The sequence below is a fragment of the Gadus macrocephalus genome, chromosome 23 (genome assembly GCF_031168955.1).
Source record: "Gadus macrocephalus chromosome 23, ASM3116895v1".
NCBI classification, from domain to species: domain Eukaryota; kingdom Metazoa; phylum Chordata; class Actinopteri; order Gadiformes; family Gadidae; genus Gadus; species Gadus macrocephalus.
Window position 1 is genome coordinate 13657766 of NC_082404.1, and position 24413 is coordinate 13682178.

At 46.1% G+C, this 24413-nt stretch overlaps 1 protein-coding gene across 1 annotated transcript in view; it reads right to left on the reverse strand.

The window, feature by feature from the left end:
• Positions 1 to 1716: 1716 nt before the first annotated feature.
• The window catches only part of sema5a (sema domain, seven thrombospondin repeats (type 1 and type 1-like), transmembrane domain (TM) and short cytoplasmic domain, (semaphorin) 5A), a 65386-nt gene continuing 42689 nt past the window's right edge, over positions 1717 to 24413 (reverse strand). The window contains exons 9-15 of the mRNA XM_060045261.1: positions 22476 to 22611; positions 16499 to 16703; positions 13004 to 13211; positions 10311 to 10428; positions 6570 to 6751; positions 5160 to 5303; positions 1717 to 1903 (exon numbers count right to left, since the gene is read on the reverse strand). Coding sequence (XP_059901244.1) covers positions 1732 to 1903; positions 5160 to 5303; positions 6570 to 6751; positions 10311 to 10428; positions 13004 to 13211; positions 16499 to 16703; positions 22476 to 22611 — 1165 coding nt within the window. The 3' untranslated portion in view covers positions 1717 to 1731. The remainder of the gene's footprint in view (positions 1904 to 5159; positions 5304 to 6569; positions 6752 to 10310; positions 10429 to 13003; positions 13212 to 16498; positions 16704 to 22475; positions 22612 to 24413) is intronic.

Below are 24413 nucleotides of genomic sequence, written 5' to 3' on the forward strand. Positions count from 1 at the left end.
GTGAACACAGACAGATGCCACATCAAATACTTTTTCTACTTTTTCTTTTTGTGTGGGTGTGCGGACAGCCGATAAGTGTGTGTGTGTGTGTGTGTATGTGTGTGTTCACCAAACAAACAAGGTAACAATGATATCATTTTGATCAAGCAGTTATGAGTTGAGCTCGATAACCTACCAGCTTCAGATGCACCAGGGAAATGCTGCTATTGTCGCCATTATCATTAGCCATCTTATTATAATATTAATAATAATAATAATATTTGTTCTCAACTTTACGGGGGGTCAGCTTGTATAATTGCATCAGTGGAGTCTGCGGGTCCAAATAATAAAACAACAAATTAAATGTGTGAGGTTCACTGTGAAAAAGAATCAGGAGGAAATGCAATGCTACATGCTAATGCTATCGGTATCGTTGTGTAGGGGAAAGAAGAGGATACGGGGGGTTTGGGAGGGAGGGGGAACCCAAAAGACAGAGAGGTTCTGACCTTTCACATTTTTCATTGACTCAGCAAAGCTCTGTCTAACTTGACACTTCCCGCTGTGCGACTCCTTCCGGGAAAGATTTCCCCATCAATGTTCGTACTGCTAAAAATATATATTTGGTCTTAAAACATATATAAATATCTGGAACATTCCCGCACCCTCTCATTCTGGAGGCAGTGGGTTTCTCTGCAGCTGTCCAATACTCTTGGTACTGACATCCCTCTGGGAATAGTTTCCGGGTGTTGGATTGCGTAGGAAATGCTGTCGGATTCTAGGGATGCTTGTTATGTGAGTGTATGTTATGTGTGTGTCTGTATGGATCCTTATTCTGTGTTTATGTCACAGTGTTAAACTGCTACCGGCTAGCGACTAGCCGTCGCCTTTTCACTTGAGTGTTTGTCGGCCCAAATGTGTCACAGCCAATCATCTTGTGAAATGTAATTTTCACATTTCAGAAAAATAAACCAGGACAGACAGAAAAGCCCACAGTCACACCAACAGACACTCCAAACACACACAAACAGAAAATGGGACAAAGGATGTATTTTGGATTTTTCAAAGGTCTATTTGAAAATACCCGCACAAAAACACACACACATACACAAAAACCAAGAAGAGTGAACGCATCCCCGACTGGGATCCCGCATCCCGGTATCATTATTAAACCCCATTTCTAAGAAGGGATTGGTAAAATATCATTAAGTTCCTTCCCTCGCTTTCCTAAAGAGGACTGTGGATAAAGCGACGCGCTTTCAAACAGCATGGTGGATTCTGCCAACAAGGAGGGCACAAAGACCGCTTGCATCATTTTGCTCTGGTGCAGGAATTATTGCAGACGATAAGCCTGTAGTCATGTATGGAGTGATTACTGTGTGCGTGTGTGTGTGTGTGTGGTGTAATAGAGCAGTCTGGTTGATGCGATACAACAAACGAAAGCACTGTCGCTTTATAAATATACAGAGGCACTATTTCGGTGAATTGAGCATGTTTCTTATCCACCCTCAATGTTTACATTTGAACTACTACTACAATATGCGAGCAGACGAAAAGGCGAGGCAGAGAAAGAGAGAGTGACCCCGACAGACAGACAGAGAGATAGAGAGAGGGAGAGGGAGAGGGAGAGGGAGAGCGACACCGACAGACATAGAGAGAGAGAGAGAGAGAGAGAGAGAGAGAGAGAGCGAGAGAGAGAGCGAGAAGGAGAGCGAAAGTGATTGATGGACAAGCGAATGGGCCCCGCTCTTCTTATCATAAGAAACGGGTCTGACATACCTGGCTACACCCGGGACACTCGTTTCCGTTCTCGCAGGTCCTGCGTCGTGATTGGATGCCTCCTCCGCACGGCACCGTGCACCGTTCCCATGCCGACCACGCCGACCAATAGACGTGTGCCGGGCATGGCAGGTGTTCGTTGCAGTACCTGCGAAGGGAAAGAACAAAATTAAAAAAAGGATCATTCAGAATGAGAATCCTTTTTTTAGGGAACTCTATAGTTTTGTGTTTCTTTTTTGTCAACGTCGGGACTTTTGTAGGACGTCACTCTGCTTAATTGACCGGACACCTGCTACGTAGCAAAATGGCAGCCATCCTGCCTGGCTGTACGGTTAATCACATCTTTGGCAGGACAGCTGAGATGATGTATGACGAGCACCGGCGGCGTCACCATACTTACAGTCCTGTCGACAGCCACCCTGAAATAGCTCCAGCAAAGAGGCCACACCACAGGACAGGCGACTGGTGTGGAACAACCCTGTAAAACTCCCCCGAATAAACTGTAACAGACCAGACGGACGCATCTCTTTTACGTGCCTATCAAGCTCTGATAAATGGCAGTGCACCCTGTAAAACAAAACACGACAAAGAGCCCCAAATCCACCACCCCCCCCCAAAAAGCGAACAAGCCACCAAAAATAATTGTACGTATCGCGCTCCGAAGAGCGAGTCGGCAGCATGTGTCTAAACAAGCGGGGTAAAAATAATGAAAGAGCCGGCGTTAAAAAAAACGAGAAGTGATGCTCAGGCTACCGCGCCGGGCTATAATGAACGTGTGTGAGGTATGTATTTCCTGTAGCTCCGTGACGCACTCGGCCCAGGGGAGAACGTGGATGCATGCATCACTCCTAATGCCGTCCTTTACGAGACAGCGTAACAGCGGCACCTAAAACGCTTAATTACTCCGTCGCCGCTCTCCGCAACAACAAAACCAAGTGGCTGGGCCCTATTAGAGGCACGCGCTCACTCTTTTTACGTCTGACTAGTAAAACTGCCATTTTACTGCCATTTTGTTGTTGTGCTATGGCTCATGCAAAGCCCGCTTATTTTATAAGGGAAAACGCTCGCGTTGCGTTCTGAAGGATTTCACGTTGTAAGCGGGGGGACACCTCAAGGCAGGATGTTTCTTCTGTCTTATTTTCCGGGGAATATTCTGCCAATGATCAGAGCCGATCAAAGAATGGATTTCTGTGTGCTGAGGATACAGAAAGAGCTGCGGAGAGCTCAACTGAACACACACAGTTTCAATGAAAGCCCCAAGCTTGTAACTACAGGGTTTATCAATGTCAGTGTTTCACACTGGTGGTCCTGTGGTGAGAATGTATCTGCTCCCAGTATTGAGAGACGCAGAAGATGAATGCCTGAACCCGAAGGCATGTATTTAATATGTGTGTGTGGGTAAAGTGGAAGGGGAAAGGGTGGGTAGATAATAATAACCAAGCGCTGGCAAGCTGGTAAAACATTTGACAGGTGCCTGATTTCAAGGTCTGAGTACATTTGGTAAGTACAAAGTCGTAACTTTAGCCGTACTAAGACGGGATAATCCGTCATCGTTTTCTTCTTCTAACCCCCAGAAAAAAAACGTATTAACGAAGTTTCCAGATTAAAAATGTTACTAATCACTGGCTATAGGCTGAGTTAGCAGGGAATATTGTATCGGCCTGCTGGAGGGAGGAACAGAAGGTCCGTAAACACAAGCGTTTAGCAGCCAAATTTAGCCTGGAGCCTTGCTTAGCATGGCCCAACTGAGCTCATTAGCACTTTGCTCTACAAACTGCAGAAAAACAATTGGGTATTCATTCACAGGAGGCTTTTAAGAAAGTTGGTTTTGGTTGAATTATTTATGCTGCATTGTTAGATTCCACACACAGCATGGGATGTGTGTGCGTATATCCTTGAGTGTGTGAAGGTGTTCACCCCACATACACACATATATCTGTGTTTGTGGTGGTAGCCTTTCCAAGGCCGCTCACTCCCTCTCTTGCTCTCCCATTCTCCCTCTCTCTCTCTGTTGCTTTGAGACATATGCAAAATACCAAATGTGGTATGGCTTTCTCTTGAAACCAAACTTTTGCTCCCCAAAGAAAATGTTAATAAATGTATTCTGTCAAAATATGGATACACTAGGGTTTACCTGTGTTTTACTTTCAATATATTGAGTTATTTTCTCGTCATATTCTCCACATGTGATGCATTGGACTGAGTCATTCATCTCTCATGTTCACAATATGCCTGCTGGCCCATGCCTCTCCACTGTGTGTGGAGAGAGAGAGAGAGAGAGAGAGAGAGAGAGAGAGAGAGAGAGAGAGAGAGAGAGAGAGAGAGAGAGAGAGAGAGAGAGAGAGAGAGAGAGAGAGAGAGAGAGAGAGAGAGAGAGAGAGAGAGACAGAGAGAGAGACAGAGAGAGAGACAGACAGACAGACAGACAGACAGACAGACAGACAGACAGACAGACAGACAGACAGACAAAGAAAAAGAGAGAGAAATAGAAGGGCACCGCGAGAGGCGAAAACAAAATGTCTGACTATCTGGGGTAGAAGGATGTAATGGAGGGTTCGGCCTTTGGCGGCCTCATCCCATCACTCCTGCTCCCCGCCGCTGCCTCATTTTGTTGCTATGGTGACAACTGGTAACAATTTCCAGCTCCCGCCATCCATCTATCTCCTACTGTATGAATTATTTGCAAAGGACCACAGGTGGCGGGAGGAAAACACATCAGCGAGACAACGGGAGGAGTATGAAGGAAGATAGAGGTAGAGGGGTCCACAATTAGCCCCGGCCATTTACCATCCACCCGTTATGCAGCATCACTACCCAGCGAGATTAGCCAGTGCTCAGTCATTTCCCTTCTTCCCTACATGTGATTGAAACAAGGGGAGGGAGGGAGGATTATCAGGGGATCATCCTTCCTCACTTCAACTGGAATGCTTCAGCATGCTGACTGGCTGTGTGTGTTTGAAAGCAAGAAAGTGACAAAGTGGGGGTAAAACGTTGGCATAAAAAGGCATAACCAAGGAGTAGACTTTTACAACTGTTTGTGATGGTTTTGATGATTTGAAATGGTACGCAGCCACATAAATGATTTTATGTGATCTCGCCGACATACAGGATACACAGCATATATAGATTGGTGTATGTGCCTGCATGACTGTGTGTGTTTATGTGTGTGTGTGTGTGTGTGTGTGTGTGTGTGTGTGTGTGTGTGTGTGTGTGTGTGTGTATGTACAGTATGTGTGTTTGTCTGTGCAAGTGTTTGTGAGGCTACACAAGTGTGTGAGTGTGTGTGTGTGTGTGTGTGTGTTTGTGTGCATGTGAATGTGTATGTCTGTGCTTATGGGTGTGCACATGTATGTGCACATGTATGTGCACATGTGCGTGCGTGCGTGCGTGAGTGCGTGTCATACCGCTCCTCCCGGTTCTGGCCCACACACACACGGCCCCCGTGGCGGGGCGTGGGGTTGCTGCAGGAGCGCTGGCGGACCTGGAAGCCGATGCCACAGCTGGTGCTGCAGGGGGACCACAGGGTCCAGGGGGTCCACGCGCCGTTCCTGGGGTCCACACACACACACACACACACACACACACACACACAGTAACAGGTATGCACGAACACAGACAAACATGCACAGGCATACACACACACACACACACAGGCATGAATACATAGAACATAAAACACACACAGGCATGCACACACACACACACACACACACACACACACACAAACATGCACAAACACACACACAAACATGCACAGGCACGCACACACACACACACACACACACACACACACACACACACACACACACACACACACACACACACACACACACACACACACACACACACACACACACACACACACACACACACACACACACACCATAAAAAATTATCAGCCTGCCGGAGAGAAAAATAGACAGAGATAGATACAGTAGATAGCTACACAGATACATAGTCGATAGATGATTAAAAAGACAGAAAGACAAAAGACAGACATAAAGCTAACAGGTCGATAGGTAGATAGACAGGGGGATTAATGGATAGAAGGGGAAGACAGAGATATACACAGTGAATAGATAACACACAAACGGAAGGAAAAAAAGACACAGATAGTAAAGCCCCTTTCACTCATGCAGTCTTTCCATGCAATGTTCCAGAAAATGTCCGGCCTGGGTTCATGTGTGAATGGCACCAGGGATCAATATATCCCAGAAAATGTGCACGATCAATCCACCTGCTCAAGACCTAGCCACATTCCCAGATCACTTACACGTTGGGCTGCGTTATGAATGAAAGCAGTCACATAGCCGGGAGAGCCATAAAGGCTTTATGTCCGTCTGATTTAATACGCTTTCAAATGTAGCGAGCAAACTAATTGGCGTTGCTATGCCATGTGTGAAATGGTGCTACAGGGAACGGATATGTTCCATAGCATAGCTGCACGTGTGAATAAGGAAGCCCACAATCAGTGCCTGAAAGGTTATCCCAGTAATTTAACGGGAACAATGTGTGGAAGAGGCTTTAGACAGACCGACAGACAGGTAACAGGTAGACACTCAGACGGACAGAAAGACTGACATTAAGATTGCATGTAGACAGGCAGGGGATAGATAGATGAACGGATAAACAGACAGAAGGCCAGCAGTCAGACAGAGAGACAGACAGAAGGACTGACATAAAGATATTATGTCGACAGTCAGCCAGCCAGAAAGACGGACATAAAGATAGCATGCAGACAGGCAGACAGATAGATAGGTGTAACGGATGAACAGACAGAAGGCCAGCAGGACGTCAGACAGACGGACAGCTACCGTGAACAGTTGGCGACCTCCACGCTGATACCCTGACAGGACTGGCCGCCGCACTGGGGGGCGGGCTTATCACACGCCCGCGTCCGACACAGGCAGGCGCCCCCACTGCCGCCGTCGTTATGACTACAGGCGGCCCAGCTCGCCCAGGCGCCGTGCCCCCCGTCCACCGTCACGTTACGCACCTGTCGGAGGGGGGAGGGAACAGGTTGAGGACAGGGTCACGGAAACGTACTCATGCCCCTTTAGAAAGCACAACACACTTGTTAGCCGCCTTTGTTCACGTAGGGGCCGCTCGCAAAATGATCCTCGCGCAAACAAAACTGTGTTAGCCGAGGTGCGAAGCAAAGCCAGATGGGTGACGCGGAAATCGATTTGCCTCAACTAGATGCCACGGGAAACAGCGTTGTTTTTTCCCCGCAGCAGCCTCGGCACATATCCTCGACGCAGCGAAAGAGAGAGGTGAAAGCCTTGTAAAGCGAAGGATTAGTCACAAAACTGACAGCAGAAATAGAGACAGACTCAGGGATAGAGACGGAGAGATTAGTCAAAGGTGTAGAGGGAGGGTCATTTACAATACGCAAAGAAGAAAAAAGGAGGAAAGTGGGGGAAAATAACAGTCCTCACGTATGGATAGAACTTATCTACTGAACATTAAGATAGGGAAGTAGGCAGGTTGTTACGTGTGAAGTATATCATGCCTGGCGCTGAATCAGAAGCGATGCCCTGACACCACTATGGGCTTCGTACCGAACAATTGAAAAATACTAACTTCAAGATTTCACTGCAAAAAAATAGAGGCTATTATGATGGTGGGTTGTGGCACTGAGTGGGAGATAAGGTCCGGCCTATCATCATTGGTGGTAATTGAACTCTGTGGGTATAAATTGGTTGGCGGTGCTTGACTCCGGCAGAGAGAATAATTTGCATCAGTGCCGAAAATGCCGAAAGCCATGAGCCTCTACAATCGAGGTGGCTAACGTTGTGTCTTTTGAATTACCATATTTCCGATTACTTGCGGGACAAAGAACGTCGTAATTTTCATGAAATCAAAGAATGGAAAGGCAGTATTTGCACTCCAAGTGAGATAAATCAATTTGGGAGGCAGGGGAAAGGCCCTGTTGTTCCAGGGACAGGGAGGGGTCTTAAAATCACACCTCATTTCAAACACAGCCTCAAAATAACAACAACAACTGACAGCCTAACAGCCGCTGAACGAGAAATAAATAGACGAGAAACATTCAAGATTACGGACGTATTTTGCGTTTCCGGATTTTGATAACGCAGCTTGAATTCTTGTGTTTTAAAGAGGTTCACTTTTTGAACTAGTGTGCTTGTGTCTTGTGGTTTTGAGGAGCCTGTGCTCTCTTCCGTGGCAGATGGTGTGTTTGAAGGCAACGAGGGAGAAGCAACCTGGGCCTCCGCCTACGCAGCACAGCGGGTGGTCTAACGTGAACACCTCCGACCGGCCTCCAACAACCTCCAACACACACGCAACAAAGGGGGAAAAGTTTGAAGCAAGAGCAATTCATAAAACTGTGTTCAAGAGCAAAGAGACCGAAAAAATCATATGTATAAGTATAAACTCATAGATTATACTCACATATCAAAGTCAAAGTCACAGTGATAAAGTGTTTATTTGTCAAATGTACATTAAAGCACAGGGTCTTTCTGAGCAGTGAAACTCTTGACAAGGCAAGCAATCATAGATATCATACATCATATTTATATATATATATATATATATATATATATATATATATATATTAATGTACATGGGATATGATACATAATAATATACAATATCTACAGACAGTATATATATTCTGGGGATCTCTTTGTCTCTTCTTTTTTTCAAGTTGACCTTTATCTATTTATAACACAAACCTTTTTTCCTATATTGGTTCTACACCGCGCGTGTAATCACAGACACTATGCATTCACACGCGAGAGAAAAGTACATGCTGTACAATACATGTCAAAGTCAGCTTGGAGCGGGGTGGGAACCCCTCTATTGTCGTTATTTCTGCAACTCTCGGCAATGTTCGGCGCTTACCGCCCGACTTAATTCATACTCATTGCGAGCGCCTTTTGGACCCGGAGAGACCGCAGCTTAGGGAGTGACCGCCCGTTCCCTCCCACTGCCTCTCATGTTGTGTGTGAGAGTCAAAGCCGTGCGGTGAACTTTCCCTCTCGTCAACAAAGGGGGGTTGCCAGGGCCCCTTGGAACCTCTCCAGCGCTTGGCTTGACGCTGATACTGAATACTGAATTACACAGCGGCACACGCCCCGCGTAATCCCCCCGGTCAGCAAGCATGACTCGGCAACCCACCTGGGATCAAGTGCTACAGTACATACGATACCATTCGATACGCTTTATTTATCCCCGTGGGGGAAATTAGGTTGGTCGCCCATGCATAACAATCACACATCCCCACAGAGGCATGTACAGAACGTTCCATTCCAGGACGGGCTAGATCATAGCTCAGTGCACAGCGTCAACAAGTAATGAAGTAAACACACTCATATAATTACATAATTATATATATTCATTCATGCTCCTGGCTGGAGCTAAATTCGCTGAGCTTCCACAGCAGGCTTCAGCAGACTGTTCAAATATTAGAGCCGCTCATTGGGATAGGAAGGGCCGGTCACGTACTTCCATTCCTTCATTTCTATGGCTTAGCGTTGCACTGTTCGGAAAACCTTAGACTGAAGGCCAACGTGCGTAGTGTTCAATTCAGTTTTTTCTCAGTGAGTACTCCGCATTGCAATGATTATGTATCTTGTTGCCATTCCCAGGGAAAATAACACAAATAATGTGCTTATTTTGAAAAGTTTCTTTTGACGTTTTGGAAAATAAACGGTTGGAAAAATTATTATTATTATTATTTTTTTTAATGGCACCTAGCAACGATTTCAGCCCTTACAATAAAAGGCTAAAGCTTGAGAGTTTGATTCAAATGGCAAGCTGAGATCACGACTATCCAGACTACCTTGATGCCTGTGCCGGGCACAGTGATTATGATCAGATTGTCGTTTGCTCATTATATATAAGGAGAATTGTATGCAGGGGACCTCGAGACAGGGCTTGGCATTGGCATATTTTGTTATTGCTTTTAGATTGTGTTTGCCTCTCGGGGTCCTCTCATGCTGTCCATAAGTCATCATTGCACGAGGTGGCTTCTTGTTTCCCTTCTCGGGACTGATAAAGTGCATCTTATCGCGACGTATCGTCTACCTCCATGACCTCCGAGGGCTGAAATGAGGCACGTTCGACTGCCACAAGGGCGAGGGATAGACTTCACACACTCTCGCTTTGTGCCGGGACTGACATTGAGGAAGGATACCTTGAAAGAAGAGTCGCTTCATTTGGGTGGAAATTGACAGGCTATTTTCTGGCCTAATGCTGTGCACAAAATGTGGGCACCAGAGAGAGTGAGGGAGAGGGAGGGTAAATAGAATGGGCTGTTTTGTTCATCAACAGGCCCGACAGAGGTGGATGATTGAAGAAGAACCCTTGATAATTCTCCCGGGCACATTTTGTGCCGGTAAAGTCGAGTGATTCTGGCTCAAGGTTGTCTATATTAGGTGGATTTTTTAAAAGAGGAGGCGTCAGTGTGTGTCATGCTTTTTTGTGTAGGTGTGTTTGTGTGTGTGTGTGTTTGAGTGTTCGTGTGTGAGAAAAAAAAATGGAATCATCAAAAAGCCGAGGTCGACGGGGGTGTGTTCAGCGTTACTCACAGGGCACTTGGTGATGCTCTGCTCCCATTGGCTCATCCGAACACTCTGCTCCAGAGTGGTGCACTTCTTCAGCACCAGGTCCCATCCGCAGTAAGGGTCCCTGGCCCCCACACACGACCTGGGTGGGAAGGAGGGGAGAGAAGGAGAGAGATGGATGAACGATTTGAGGTGGTTGGATCAGAGAGGAAGGCAGAGGAAATCCCAACCGACTGTTTATACCCCTGACACCTCACAATCCACCACTTGGCCAGAGGACCTGGAGAGGGCTGTACAAAATAAAACGAGTGGAAGAAGTAAGGTGAATGAGGGACGAGGGAGGGGGGGAGAGAGAGAGAGAGCGAGCAAGACAATGAGAGAAAGAGACGATGAGAGAAAGAGACAACGAGACAGAGACAACGAGAGAGAGAGAGAGAGAGAGAGAGAGAGAGAGAGAGAGAGAGAGAGAGAGAGAGAGAGAGAGAGAGATAGTGTGACAAAGCATAGGAAGGGGACAAGAATGGGAAGATACAAAGAATGAAAGGAGAACAAAAGAACAAAAACAAGAACAGGAGGTAAGAAAGGTTAGAAAACAAAGACAAGAATGGAATAAAGGAAATGAAGGATGAACCGATGCGGACGAGATAAGGGTACATGGTAACAAGAAAGGCAGCGGTGGTTCTTTTGTTTAAACTAGACTGAAAGCTGTGTTCCTGCTTCCCAAAAATGATGAATTACCAAAGCGTGTCCCACTGATTATTCAGCTAATCCCTGGAGCCGGTGTCCCGGATTAGGGCTTTCTCCCTGTTTGCATGCTAACGTGAATATTATCCTAAAGTCAATATTTTTCCTGGAACATGTGTTGACGCCCGCTCCGTCTTCAAAGAGGACGCTTGGAGTGGCTTGTTGACGGCTTTAAAGAAGCCCCAATGTCACTCTTCTCACGCAAATACCGAGCGACAGTGTCAGCAGCACCATCGCATATCTGCCAGGCCTCGCAATCAGCGGCGTCTGCGTGCACCATGGCAACGAGGGGCCAATCACAAGGGAGCAACTGCTGAAGACAAAGCGGGGTACGAGTACAAAAGGGAGACATGAGCAGGCGATGGTGGGCGCTGTCTATCGATTGGGCCCCACAAACCATGCATTCATTAGCAGTTAAGGTAGCACACACGCGAGCACAATCACATGCAGACTCGCAAACGTAATCAAGCATTCTACAACCTGCACAAGCCAAACACACATGCATACGCGCGCACACACACACACACACACACACACACACACACACACACACACACACACACACACACACACACACACACACACACACACACACACACACACACACACACACACACACACACACACACACACACACCAATTCTTTGAACATGTAGTGCAATAAAGGGCACATCGATGGAAGGAGAATTATATGGAATGATCCGAAAATATTTCTTGGGGTGGAAATGCATTAAAAACATCAGAACATTAGCACAAAGTGGACACAACTGGGGGTTAATACCGGTCTTTAGCAGACTCTAAAGGGAATAACAGCAGTGCTCAGTGAGGCATAAAGCAGAACCCACAAAAAGAGAGCCATTGATCATGGCTTCTTTAAGTCTGGCAACCCTCTGGCTTAGTGTCTTTCTGACACATTTCCGTCGACTAAAATTTTGTATATTTCTGTGGTTGAAGCACTGAATTCATGCAGATCCATCGCCGTTTCTTAGAGAGCATTGAGAAAACGTGTTTGTGCAACTTTACATTATAATTGGCTGCTCCTTCGACAAACTCTGTTCCACCGTTTTCTCCTAATGAATCAAATGTATTTCTGTAGCCGAGTCAGGAACGGCAGATGTGTGATGTGTTTTTGCCTCACTTTTCTATGATTACAGGAAGCCTGATGGATGGGATATCTTCACTGTGTTGACTTCTCTCCGATTGCTTCACACTTGCTTTAGCAGCATTTACACCTAAGACACAGTTCATCTGTAGACCCACACCGGCTTAATATATCTGATCAATACTTGTCAATGTGCATGTGTGCTTGTGTGCATTTGTATGTGGGCATGTGTGTGTGTGTGTGTGTGTGTGTGTGTGTGTGTGTGTGTGTGTGTGTGTGTGTGTGTGTGTGTGTGTGTGTGTGTGTGTGTGTGTGTGTGTGTGTGTGTGTGTGCGTGTGTGTGAATATATGTGTGTGTGCACATGTAAATATGTAGACATTTAAGGATGGCAGTCATGAGACAGGTGGCTCAAACAAAGGCTGATTTAGGGTATTACGGCAAAAGCTTCTCAGCAGCACAACGGCCTGGACCTTGCAGATAAAATATTTAATATTTAAAATATTTAAAATAGAACTTTAAAGCTGCTATGAGTGCATGTTTTACTTTCAAAACTCACTGAGATTAATAGGGTACTGTCTCTTTGGGTGTGAATGTGTGTGCGTGTGTTTATGTGTGAATGCGTGCATGAGCTTGTGTGTTATTTTAGGGGTCTGTGTGTGTGTGTGTGTGTGTGTGTGTGTGTGTGTGTGTGTGTGTGTGTGTGTGTGTGTGTGTGTGTGTGTGTGTGTGTGTGTGTGTGTGTGTGTGTGTGTGTGAGAGCCTGGCCATGTGTGTGCCTGTGCATGGGTGTATATGTGCGTGCATGCTGTGTTTGTGCATTTGTGCATGCGTGCGCGCGAATGTTTGCAAATGCGCCAACGACGGACTCACTCTCTGGTCTTGTGGTAGTTGCACCTCTTCAGCGGTATCTTAAGAACCTGGTCGCGGACGCCCACGTAGAGCTCGCTGCGGCTGTGCAGGATCAGTAGGCTGCGGATGTGCTGCCTCTTCCTGGGAGGGAACAGCTCAATCTCCTCCAACAGGCAGTTCCCCATGGACTGGTTCAGAGGGGAGAGCACCTTCCTGATAGTGCCATAGTCTGGGAAAAGGGCGGGAAAAAAAAAAGGCCAGACTGGTCACACACAAAGGAAGGGACATGGGTACAGTGGAGGTTGGTTGGTGAACGAAAACAATAAAACACTAAGGGGGGGTACGATGCTCAGCCTGACAGGACGGGAACAGAGAAGGGGGCAATGAGGGGGGGAAGAGAGAGAGAGAGAGAGAGAGAGAGAGAGAGAGAGAGAGAGAGAGAGAGAGAGAGAGAGAGAGAGAGAGAGAGAGAGAGGTAGGTAGAGAGAGACAGAGAGAGAGAGAGAGAGAGAGCGAGGGGGGGTAGGTAGAGAGAGCCAGAGAGCGAGAGCGAGGGGGTGAGATAGGTAGAGACTGAATTTGTTTATTTTCCATGCCAATAATACCCTTTTGAATTGAATAGAATCGAGAGCGAGTGACACAGAGAGGGAGCTATGGAGGGCACAGGACAGGTAAATTGGGGAAGCAATAAGAGCACAATAGGTAGTTCCTGGCAATAACCATAGATTTACCGCGCAGACCTGGCGCGCTGAACTGTGTTTGAACCATACAATCACTCCCTTAATCCAAGCGTCTGCGAGATGACTTGAGGACAGAACTCGATCGGAATGACGCCACACCTGCCTGTCTTGTCACGAAACGAAGCCAACAATTACACACGCACAGTGACACGACGCGCGGGCCCGTCTCTCATTCTCTCGCGGAAGAAAATGTGCGATGTGATGCAATCACTTGTCGGCAATTACGACACGGTTTGAATGCGGCGTCTCCGAGAGTGATGCCCTGACCTTTTAGTTAATTGCCAGCCTATCCTTCATTTCGTGGGATGCATTTGTCGTTGAAAGATTTGAGGTGATGGAAAAAAATAAAAAAAAGGGCTGAGACAAACAACATTAATTATACATGTAGTCCCGGGGGGTGTGAAGAATGTACTTAGTTGCGCTTGCGAAGGCAAAGGAAAGAGGAAGGCACAGGGAAGACATTATGCACGGTTTCAAGGTAGTCCCTGAAAAATAGGCGTGTCGGAACCGCAAGGTTTCATGCACTCCGGGACTTCAGCGCAGAATAATATGAGGAATCATCTGAAGTGGGATGAGGCTCTGTGAATCTGGGGAACCGGTGTGTGCTGCCTACTCTTCTTCAGCACACACACACGCACACGCAGACACACACACACACACACACACACACACACACTCTGTGCCACAGTATCTGGAACTCCAAAGTCACAGATACTTCTACTGACCAGGTGGACAAGCTTTCAGGAGTTTTATGAACCTGAGGAACACCAGTAACCAGCATTGAAGCATTGAAGGTACCCTGTTGTGTGATCCTACAAAAAAGAAACCATAATAAATAAATAAATCAACACTGTGTACACAGCCCCACTCTCCACGACACCTTGACACAAAGTCAAGAACTCGGGTCCCCGAGATATGATATGGACAGGACCCCCTCCCCCTTGCACACCAATCAGCAGAGAGCCTCTTAATGCATAAGGGAGTGTGGTTATCCAGCGCTAACAGCTTTGGCATCCATTCATACGTTTCATTAGCGGCTGGTGTGTGTCTACGTAGCTCGTGGCGTTAGCGGCTGTTGTGCCAAGCTACATTGATCAGAGCAAGATGCCAAGCACAGTGCAAATGATCTGGAACATGTTTGTGTGTGTTTGTGTTAGTGAGTGGGTGGTCTTTGAGTCAGTGTGTGTGTCTAAGTGTACGTGTGTGTGTATGGGTCCGTTAATGTGTATGGTACTGGGATTTTGTGGGCTTGGGAAACAAACTAACAGACAGACGTCTACTGTACCCGGGTAAGGATATAACATTAAAATAACACAGTATGTCAGGGGAAAAGAGGACTAAACCCAGACAAGACACCCAGTCCTACAGTCAGTTTTGCTGACGGATGAAAAACTGCGAGTTTGGAGGCTTTTTCCGTAGCCTGCTGTCAGACGATAGCGAATGATCACGGCCGAGTAATCACATTTACATGAGCTCCTTCGATTAGCTAATAATTAACATTGCACATTTTTAACAATACGTGTTTCCACTTCATTTCTAGCTGATGTTGACAAACTATTTGGAAAATATTTAATGGCAGACTATTGGCACTTGGCAATGATGTTGAAAATAATAATGATTGCGGACTAAAGCGTTTAGAATGTCTGTTTAAATCAGCCACTGGTGTACTGCTTGCTCGTTATGTATGCGCGTGTGTGTGTGTGTGTGTGTGTGTGTGTGTGTGTGTGTGTGTGTGTGTGTGTGTGTGTGTATGTGTGTGTGTGTGCGTGTGCGTGTGTGTGTGTGCATGTGTGCGTGTGTGTTTAAATTGCCTTGTCTTCTTCTGACAGGTTGCAATTGGTGGTGTTCGTGACCTTCCTCTCATGGTATAGGGTTGTATTAGCCTGGGAAGAAGACAAATCTGCAAACTTAAGTTTGATTTGCTTTGGCAGGTGGTCTGGCCTCCGTCCCGTTCAGATAGAGTTCCAGCAGACCTAACCCGGGTTGGGCCAATCGTCACAACTGCTAATTTAATATGGAGCGGGCTAGAATAACTAAATAGCAGCCAGAAATGTGGAAGGGTCCGTTGAATCGCGACAGTTTTAAAAACAAACTCAACAGTCTATTTTCTCTAAAAAGAACAACTGCACATAAAGTGTTTGTGTGTTTGCCGTACTTTCAGCAGGCTTTGGTAAAAGTTTAATCACAGCTCATTACTACGTCATATGTTTTGTCGCTCTGATTGGTTGTAATTCTTTCCAATTGCTCCCAGAGGCATTATTGCTCGGTGCCAGCTGTTGACGTCGAAAAGCAAAATAAACGGAGAGGTTTGAGACTAATAGTCGTTAGCGAATGAATCTGCCAACGTCAGGTGTGCTTCACAGCACATGGAAGCCATACGGAGGTGGGAAGTGGTAACGTTAGAGTCAATGGCTGGACCTGGGATGTCTTCCCACCTCTCCAGTCTAACTAAAGACACGAACGGCAAGGAAACACCCGTTCGGTAGAGTGCTAATGTGCCATAAAGAAAATCACAGATGTTGATACTGAACACTTTAAAGTACTAATTTGTCACCCTACACACACACACACACACACACACACACACACACACACACACACACACACACACACACACACACACACACACACACACACACACACACACACACACACACACACACACACACACACACATCGATTTCGTCCCGAGACGATAACGGATCAACCGACAACGCAAACACGCACACATGTATTCACCACCATCCGTCGATCAACCCCCCCGGAGCCCACCTACCTGTGGCCAGGTAGATGATGTGGAAGAGCTGGTCCTTGCCCTGGACCACGTCCACGGCCACGTGGGTGAAGCGCACGTTGTCCTCCATGAAGTAGGGCACGGGCACCACGGGCTGCACCACCTCGTGCATCAGCAGGAACTTCTGGGCGTCCTGCAGGTTGCGCTCCGTCAGGTTGACGTAGGAGCCGTAGTCGATGGTGCCGCACTGGACGGGGACACACGGAGACAAAGGGGATAATGAGGATGCTTTGTTCCGGAAGGGCTGGATCGGGGACGCAGGGCTGCTGTGGTTCTGATCTCCGGTCCAGCGGTCGGGAAAATTTGAAACTGAAAGGGACCGAGTAAGGAAAATCTAAAACTGAAAGGGGCGTACTTACAACTCTTATCCTGTTTCTTTACAGAGATTCTCTAGAAATCCCCTTCTAGCCCTCAGAGGGGGATTTTATTACGTTAACATTTAAATTTGGAGCCTTTAGCAGACACTTTTTACACAAAGCAACATACGATAAGTACATTTTATTAAGTGTATTTCTACGGTGGACAGTCTCTGCACAGTGTTGATTTGAAACCCTTCCAAACGCTTCGTTACAGTTTGAAACCGCTGGCAGGGTTTGTGTTTGCTGCTGACAGATCCATGCCTCCGGTGACCTGATTGGTCGAAAACAAACATCAAGCCAAAGAAAGTGAAATGCCTTATTCACCAAGAGTTGAACCTGCCATCAGACTTTAGATATTCATCTCAAGTCTGACTTGTGAACCTACTGCGGTTTAATGTTAAACCAAATGATGTTGTTAATATTGATAGCAACAGAGGGCGAGAAAGCTGGAGAAAGAAAGGGAATGATTAAAAGACAATTATCACCCCCCTTTCATTGATTTACAACTCAGCCTCAAGCGTTTTTAATATTGTACAAAGGTTTAGGAAAGACATTAGAGGATTACTTGACAATTCATTCATATACGTGTTTATTGCAAGCCAAGTTTCATTGGCGGCACTCTAAATATTTAGCATTGTATCTCATTTCCTGTCCAATTATCTAAGCATTCTAATCGTATTTCCTTTTAAAAGATTCATTATTCTTACACAAAAAAGTGTCAAGTTGCCTTATGGCACATTAAACTACGTGGACTACCCTTGAGTTTGTGCATCTGGTTTGAAGATAAAACAGTTTTGCAAGTTGCATTGTGTATCCGGAATTGTGATAACGCATTAGCATTTTAATTATCACATGGTTTTGTGACCTTACTATCAAATAAATATTTTTTTTGCAAGTTATCAAGCTAATTCCTATTCTGATAATTCATCACAGTGTGTTATTCATATAATTGACTTTAACAATGGATTCTAAAATGCTAAAAAGTGGCATTTAAAATAGACCTCTCACTTTGATTTTGGAAAGTTCTTAACACACACAGAATCCGTGAGGAATTAATGTTATCGCGCACAAGTGGGAAGTCTTCCTTTGCGGCAAATATAATTTTGTAGGCAGGCCGCTATCTAATTGCAACACTAATTGCCATAAATTGCGAGTAGAATGCGAATGATTATGCCAGAGTAGATTCCTCAACCTTGATTTATGCCTATTAAAATTAATTAGAGCTGGTTCATTTACTTTTTATAGTCAGGTACATCTGTGAATACAACATGATTACAAACCTGTTTCTGATCCACCAAGTCCCAAAAAGAGAGGAAAATTAGTGAGGAGGTATGAATAAACACGTTCAGAAATCAGTTTAATTCCAGGCCTATCAAATATTTAGCTTTAATCTCTTTGGCGAGTATAAAAAAAAAAGGCTGTAGGCTTACATCATTTCAAAGACAATCTCCCCAGAAGCGTAGATTGTAACGCAAGAAAAATGAGCTTTAGTTTAGACTGTCAACAGAGAGGAAGGGCTACGGATGCGCCCTCTTCTCCCAAGGTGAATTAGATGCCTCTTTTCATCACCACTGTGAGGGATAAAGTGATAAACATCCCCTGTCACCTCTTTCGCCCTCCCTCTCTCTATATATCCCTCTTTCTATATCTATCTCCCTCTCTTACTCTATCAATTGTCGAGCAACTCCAAAGGGTATATGAGCTAGACTAATAAAGTTCAGGTGCATGTCTCTGTGAAGAAATAGATCTTGACACCAAGGTGTCCGTAGGGATTTGTAGTTCTCTAGAACTAATCCACACAGCATAGGTTCACAAATGAATTGATGAAAAAAAAACAAAAGCATATAAACAAGTAAGGATTTGAAACAGCAATGGAAAAGATTCAGGATTTCACCTGGACCAAGCAGATTGCCAAAAGCCAACTTATTTACCTTTTGATAAGACGTAATTATGCATTGCATTATGGATTGAAATGAGTATAATTCATTTTAAAAACAGAATCGTAAACAGATGCCCTTGCCTCAATTCGTCAAATAGCGGCAATCAATAATTTACCCATTCCAAAAACGAAGCGCTCTTCTGATGTGCAGACTCTGGCTGACTTCTTCTGATCATTTGCTTAACGCGAGCATCTCCCAGACATAACAACTAGTAGCGGCGTGTTTTAATGGCTTATTACGATGAGACATTTTCCTCAGATTCACTTTGCGATTCCACAGCAGGCAGCCACCAGTGAAACGGTTATGGTGATGGTTATTGTGCATGCGTGCGTGTAATGGCGTTACTGCGTCGCCGAGCGCGTATCTCCCTTCGCCGTGGCGTCAGCGCGACAGGGTGACAGGGCTACGGTTGAGGTGGTTCTTGGGGGAGGGGGGAGGGGTGTTTGGTTGGTGTGATCCGTGAATGGATGAATGTACCGGTGATGGATGTGTGATTTGGGCTGTCGTCAACATGAGGGGTACAGACTTGACTATTGGCCCGGGAGAGGAGTTGAGCACACCGAGACCACCGCCCCCTGCCCCCCCCCCCCTCTCTAATTACCAACACTTTTGCGGTTTGTCAGGCTGATGCTCTCTGTCCTTTGGACACTGCGGGTAGTAGTTACCACCCCAAAAATATTTTTTTTCTTGGAAATTGTCTTTTTATCCCGACGGCCATCCAAGGTGGTTATGAGCATCACATTTGGCGACCACAGGACTGAATCCTGCCTCCCTCCACGCTCGCCTGCTGTTTTCGTCTATATTCTCATAATGTCAGACTAAATAATTTAAAAGGCTGCAGGGTATATGGAGCACCCACTCTATATGTATTTGCAGGAAGCTACTTTCGCATTAATCTAAAATACAAGAGTGCACCGAAAGTGGAATTGTGAAAATATTTCATTGCACTTTTTGTAGTTTTTTTGGATACATGTTTGCCTGTTAAATACTTTTCATAAAATGAGAATAGCGCAGGTTCATCCTTCTTAATCCAAGGAGTATATTGCTAAGGAAGACTCATATTGTTAGCAGAGCCTTTGCGCTAGATTTACCCTCATCAGCACTGGCTTCAGTGTTTAGGGAGAGCTACGCGTTTGACAGAAAACCTTTACACCATGGCATGAGCTGTTGATGTGCCACAAAGATGATTCAGAACCTGAGGGAAACCCAACTCGAATCGATCGGAAGAGTTCAAATGAACGGCCAGATTATCTCTTGGGAGACCAGACAGACAGGGAGTTAAGCTAATCAATGTGCCAGGAGCACTGATGGAGGAGAACACAGGCATGAATGCCCTAACCTGACACAAATCTATAGTGCTGTTGTCAACTGTTGTATCGGGTGTTGCTGCATGTTGTCTTAAATCTGTATTAGCCCGCAGGCCTGCGTGTGTGTGCGCGTGTGTGTGTGGGAGCTTACGTGAGAATGCTTCTGTTTGTGTTTGTCTGTGTGTGTGTGTGTGTGCGTGTGTGTTTGTTTGTGTGTGTGTGTGCGAGTGTGTGTGAGTGTTTGTCTGTGTGTGCGTGTCCGTGTGTGTGGATGCCTATGTGAGCATGTTTGTGTTTGTCTGTGTGTGTGTCTGTGTGTGTGTGTGTGTGTGTGTGTGCGTGTGCGTGTGCGTGTGTGTGTTTGTGCATGTGCATGTGTGCGTGTCTGTGTGTCCGGGCTGAGGGCGTGCCTAAGAGCGTGCACGTTCTCACGCTCGTGTGTAGGGATGTTTGCGGGCAGGCCATACATCTTGTCCACATAAATCTAATCTTCTGACATTGACAAATGCTTGATGAAGAAGATGTTACCCAACAGCCCTGATATAGGGTGCCTCAGCCCAGCAGAGGGGAGAGGGAGTCCTGCCCACCGCTAGTCTAGAAGGGATAGAGAAGGGATTGGGTTTCACCAAGCGAATATATCCAGCTTTCATCCCTGTGGAACACGGGCCCCGTGAAAGCCGTGGATAGACATGAACCCCACCGGGGCGCACCTGCAATATGCTGAACTGGGCAGATCTGTGGTCAGCTCTCACCTGATAGAGGAAATTGGTTTTCGTGCAGGTAAGTGATTTTCACCCAACTGGAAGTGATGTGCTGACAGAGTCGATGCGTGGTGTGTGTGTGTGTGTGTGTGTGTGTGTGTGTGTGTGTGTGTGTGTGTGTGTGTGTGTGTGTGTGTGTGTGTGTGTGTGTGTGTGTGTGTGTGTGAGAATGAGCCAGAATGTTTGTGTGTGTTTGTGTTTGTAAGTGTATGATTGAGTAGATGGCAAATGTGTGTGTGTCAGTGGTTGTGTGTATTTGTATCTGAGAATGAGTGTGTGGGTCACAAGGGAAAAAAACAATGGCGTGCAGGTGTTTGCGTAAAATAAGACAGCTAATATTTCTACTTGACAATTTCTGCCTGTTCTAATAGATAACGTTAACTGGATGTGTGTGTGTGAGAGAAGTTGTGTCATTGTGTGTGTCTGATTGTGTGAGTGTGTGATTGTGTGTCTGTGATAGTACTTGTGTGTGAGAATGTGTCTGTGATTGTGTGTGTGTGTGTGAGAATGTGTCTGTGATTGTGTGTGTGTGTGTGAGAATGTGTCTGTGATTGTGTGTGTGTGTGTTCATATCTGCGTGCGTGTGTGTGTGTGTCTGTGTTCATATCTGTGTCTGTGTCTGTGTTCATATCTGTGTGTGTGTGTGTGTGTGTGTGTGTGTGTGTGTGTGTGTGTGTGTGTGTGTGTGTGTGTGTGTGTGTGTGTGTGTGTGTGTGTGTGTGTGTGTGTGTGTGTGTGTGTGTGTGTGTGTGTGTGTGGCTGACGTACCAGAGGAGCTAATGGCGACACGACCCGGAGAGAGCGTGACGGGGAGGGTACACGTGTGAAGGCAGCACACGCATCGCATCCCATGGCAAGGCTTCACCTCTGGGGAAATTCAATCTCGCTCCCAGCGACATGGATTAGCCATGCTGTGGCTATCTCCTGAAAGCAAGCCAGCAACCAAACGGAGAGCCAGCACTTTTGAGTAATACCCGGATCCCCTATGAGTCATCAGTATAGAGAGGGGAAAGCCGGCACCAGCCTAGAGCATTGGCTGGCCGGGAGATTCTCAGTAATCTTTCCCTGGACCAGCCCCCCTGGGGAGTTTAAAAGGGGGAAGAGATAGAAGTGGAAAGTAATCGAACACAAAATTAATTTGCCTGTCCCACAGACGCAGGGCTTTAAGGGTCTGTTTGAGCTTTGCTTTCTTGTTGCCTGCTGCTGCTGTGAAGGAATTTCATGTACCACAGTGTCTGTGGATGGCACAGAGGGTAGTAGAGAGGGCTGATTGAAGGAGAAGAGATAGAAGAGTATGTTTGCATGTTCTCAGGGGAAAGCTCATCTGTAAATGCATACAATTCTCTTCATGGATGGGCAGACACATGCACACAAATGAGCACACACACAGACACACACACACCACGGCACCCAAAGATGTTTTTGTGCGGTCTGGCAATCGTTAACGCATTGTGTCAGACACCTCGCTTCTGCAAGATTGACAAACCGTCGGACCAAAACTCAATCTGCAGCCTTATTACACGCCGGGTGAAACCGTGCAAACTCACAAAAAATGTTTTTTTTTATTTTTGTATTGGTGTGTTCTGGTTTACCTGGAAGTCTGGATTGGGGTTGGGGAAGGGCAGCCAGGCCGACCGGGAGTTCTCCTGGAACTTGAAGGGGCCGCTGAAGACCTGCGTGACGGCGCTGAGATTGAAGGCGCACACCGCGGAGGCAGCGATGCTGTTCCTGAGCGGCAGCAACACAGAGAACAGAGGGAAGGGGGGGGGGGGGGGGAATGAATAGGAGCCGGTATGATGGATGAGGAGTCGCATTCAGTGGCAAAAAGTTGGAGGAAGAAGTAGACCAAAAAAAAAAACATCCTCTGTGACAAAAAAAAGAATGGCGGTAAATGAGTGCATTTCCTTTTATTCATTTATAGCGTGGCGGCGTGGCGCGGCCCCACCTCCACACGACCGCTCGCATTGTTCCACGGTTAGAATTATGGATCCTTCTAGCAACAAAAGAGCGCCCACCGACGCCACAAGGTGAGTGATGGCCGTTACTGAAGTATAAATTTAACAATGGGACGCAATTAGGCTCCATTCAACCCCCTCCCCCCCCCCCGGCCCTCCCCCCAAGCCGCACGCCTCGCCGCCCGCCTGACTGACTGTATGGATCGGTGGCGCTGAAATACAGCTTTGACTTTTCCGCTCCGCAACATCGCTTTTCGTACAAGGCGTCGTCTGCTCCCATCAACGTGAGAAGCACGCAACGAGAGCATTAGCTCTCATCTCGAACGGCGCGACTTGGCCAGGGTGAATTATAATCCGGCGCAGCTGTTCATTAAACATGGTGCCCGCGGGGAGAAATGTTTCCAATACCATTTAAAAGACTTCTGTTTGAGCTATGTGAAGGCACCGGCCATAAATAGGAGATTACTCAGCTTTTTACTCCATCTCCAAACGTGTGTGTGCTTGCCAGGACGTGGATGTGGGTGTGTGTGTTTGGCTTTGTTTGTGTACATTAGTTGCACAAATGTGTGTGCCATAACAAATACTGCACAGTTTCAATCATTCTATATTTGCGTGGGTGTGTGTGTGTGAGTGAGTGTTTTTCTGTGTAGGCGCCACTAGAAACATTGTATTATGACTAACGGCAAAAGGCACACATGTTTGGGTGGAAGTGCAGGGGAAAGGGGCACAAATCCATTTAGCTGCAACACTTGACAGGAAAGCTTTATTTGATTACCGTGGATTGAAACCCATCATAGAGTGAATTTTCCATGATTGATTTAATTCCACAACTAGTCTTTCTATTAAGGGACATGGGATATTTAGCAAAAAACAGCCAAAGAAGCATTGCACAGATAGCTATATCAAAACTAATCCAGTACCACATCTAACGTGTAACATTTCATCGAATCACATGTATCATTTATTCTAATGTAATCTAAATCGAATTAGATATGCAATGTGTAAAAAGCATATCATCAAATCCGAGCCAATCCAATTTCATCTAACATCTTATCCATATGTAATCAAACACATACATTTATATAATCCTAGATGAATCCAGCATCTAATCCAGTATGTAATCAAACACATCATCTAATATAATCCTAGCTGAATCCAACATTGTATCCATATCTAATGAGACACGTCATGTTATATAATCCAAGATGAATCCATCATCTAATCCAATATGCAATCAAACTCGTTGTGTTAAATAATCTTATTTGAATCCAACATCTAATCCAACAGGCAATCAAACACATCATCAACATCTATCAAACATGTCCTCTCATGTCACCTGAAACCCCAAAAAACACCAAGAAACCCCATTGGAGCCATCCCCAAACCGAAACACCTAGCCAAGCAAACAACGCTCAGGAAAAGGAAAGGAAGTCGAGTCTCCTCGAGAGTAATGGTGGGTCACCATCACGATTCCTTTTCTATATCTTATACAGACGGGGCACGCCACGCCTCTCTGAACAGAGCCGTTAGTGTGAGGTGTCTTGCTCAGGGAACACCGCGACACCCGGGGATCGA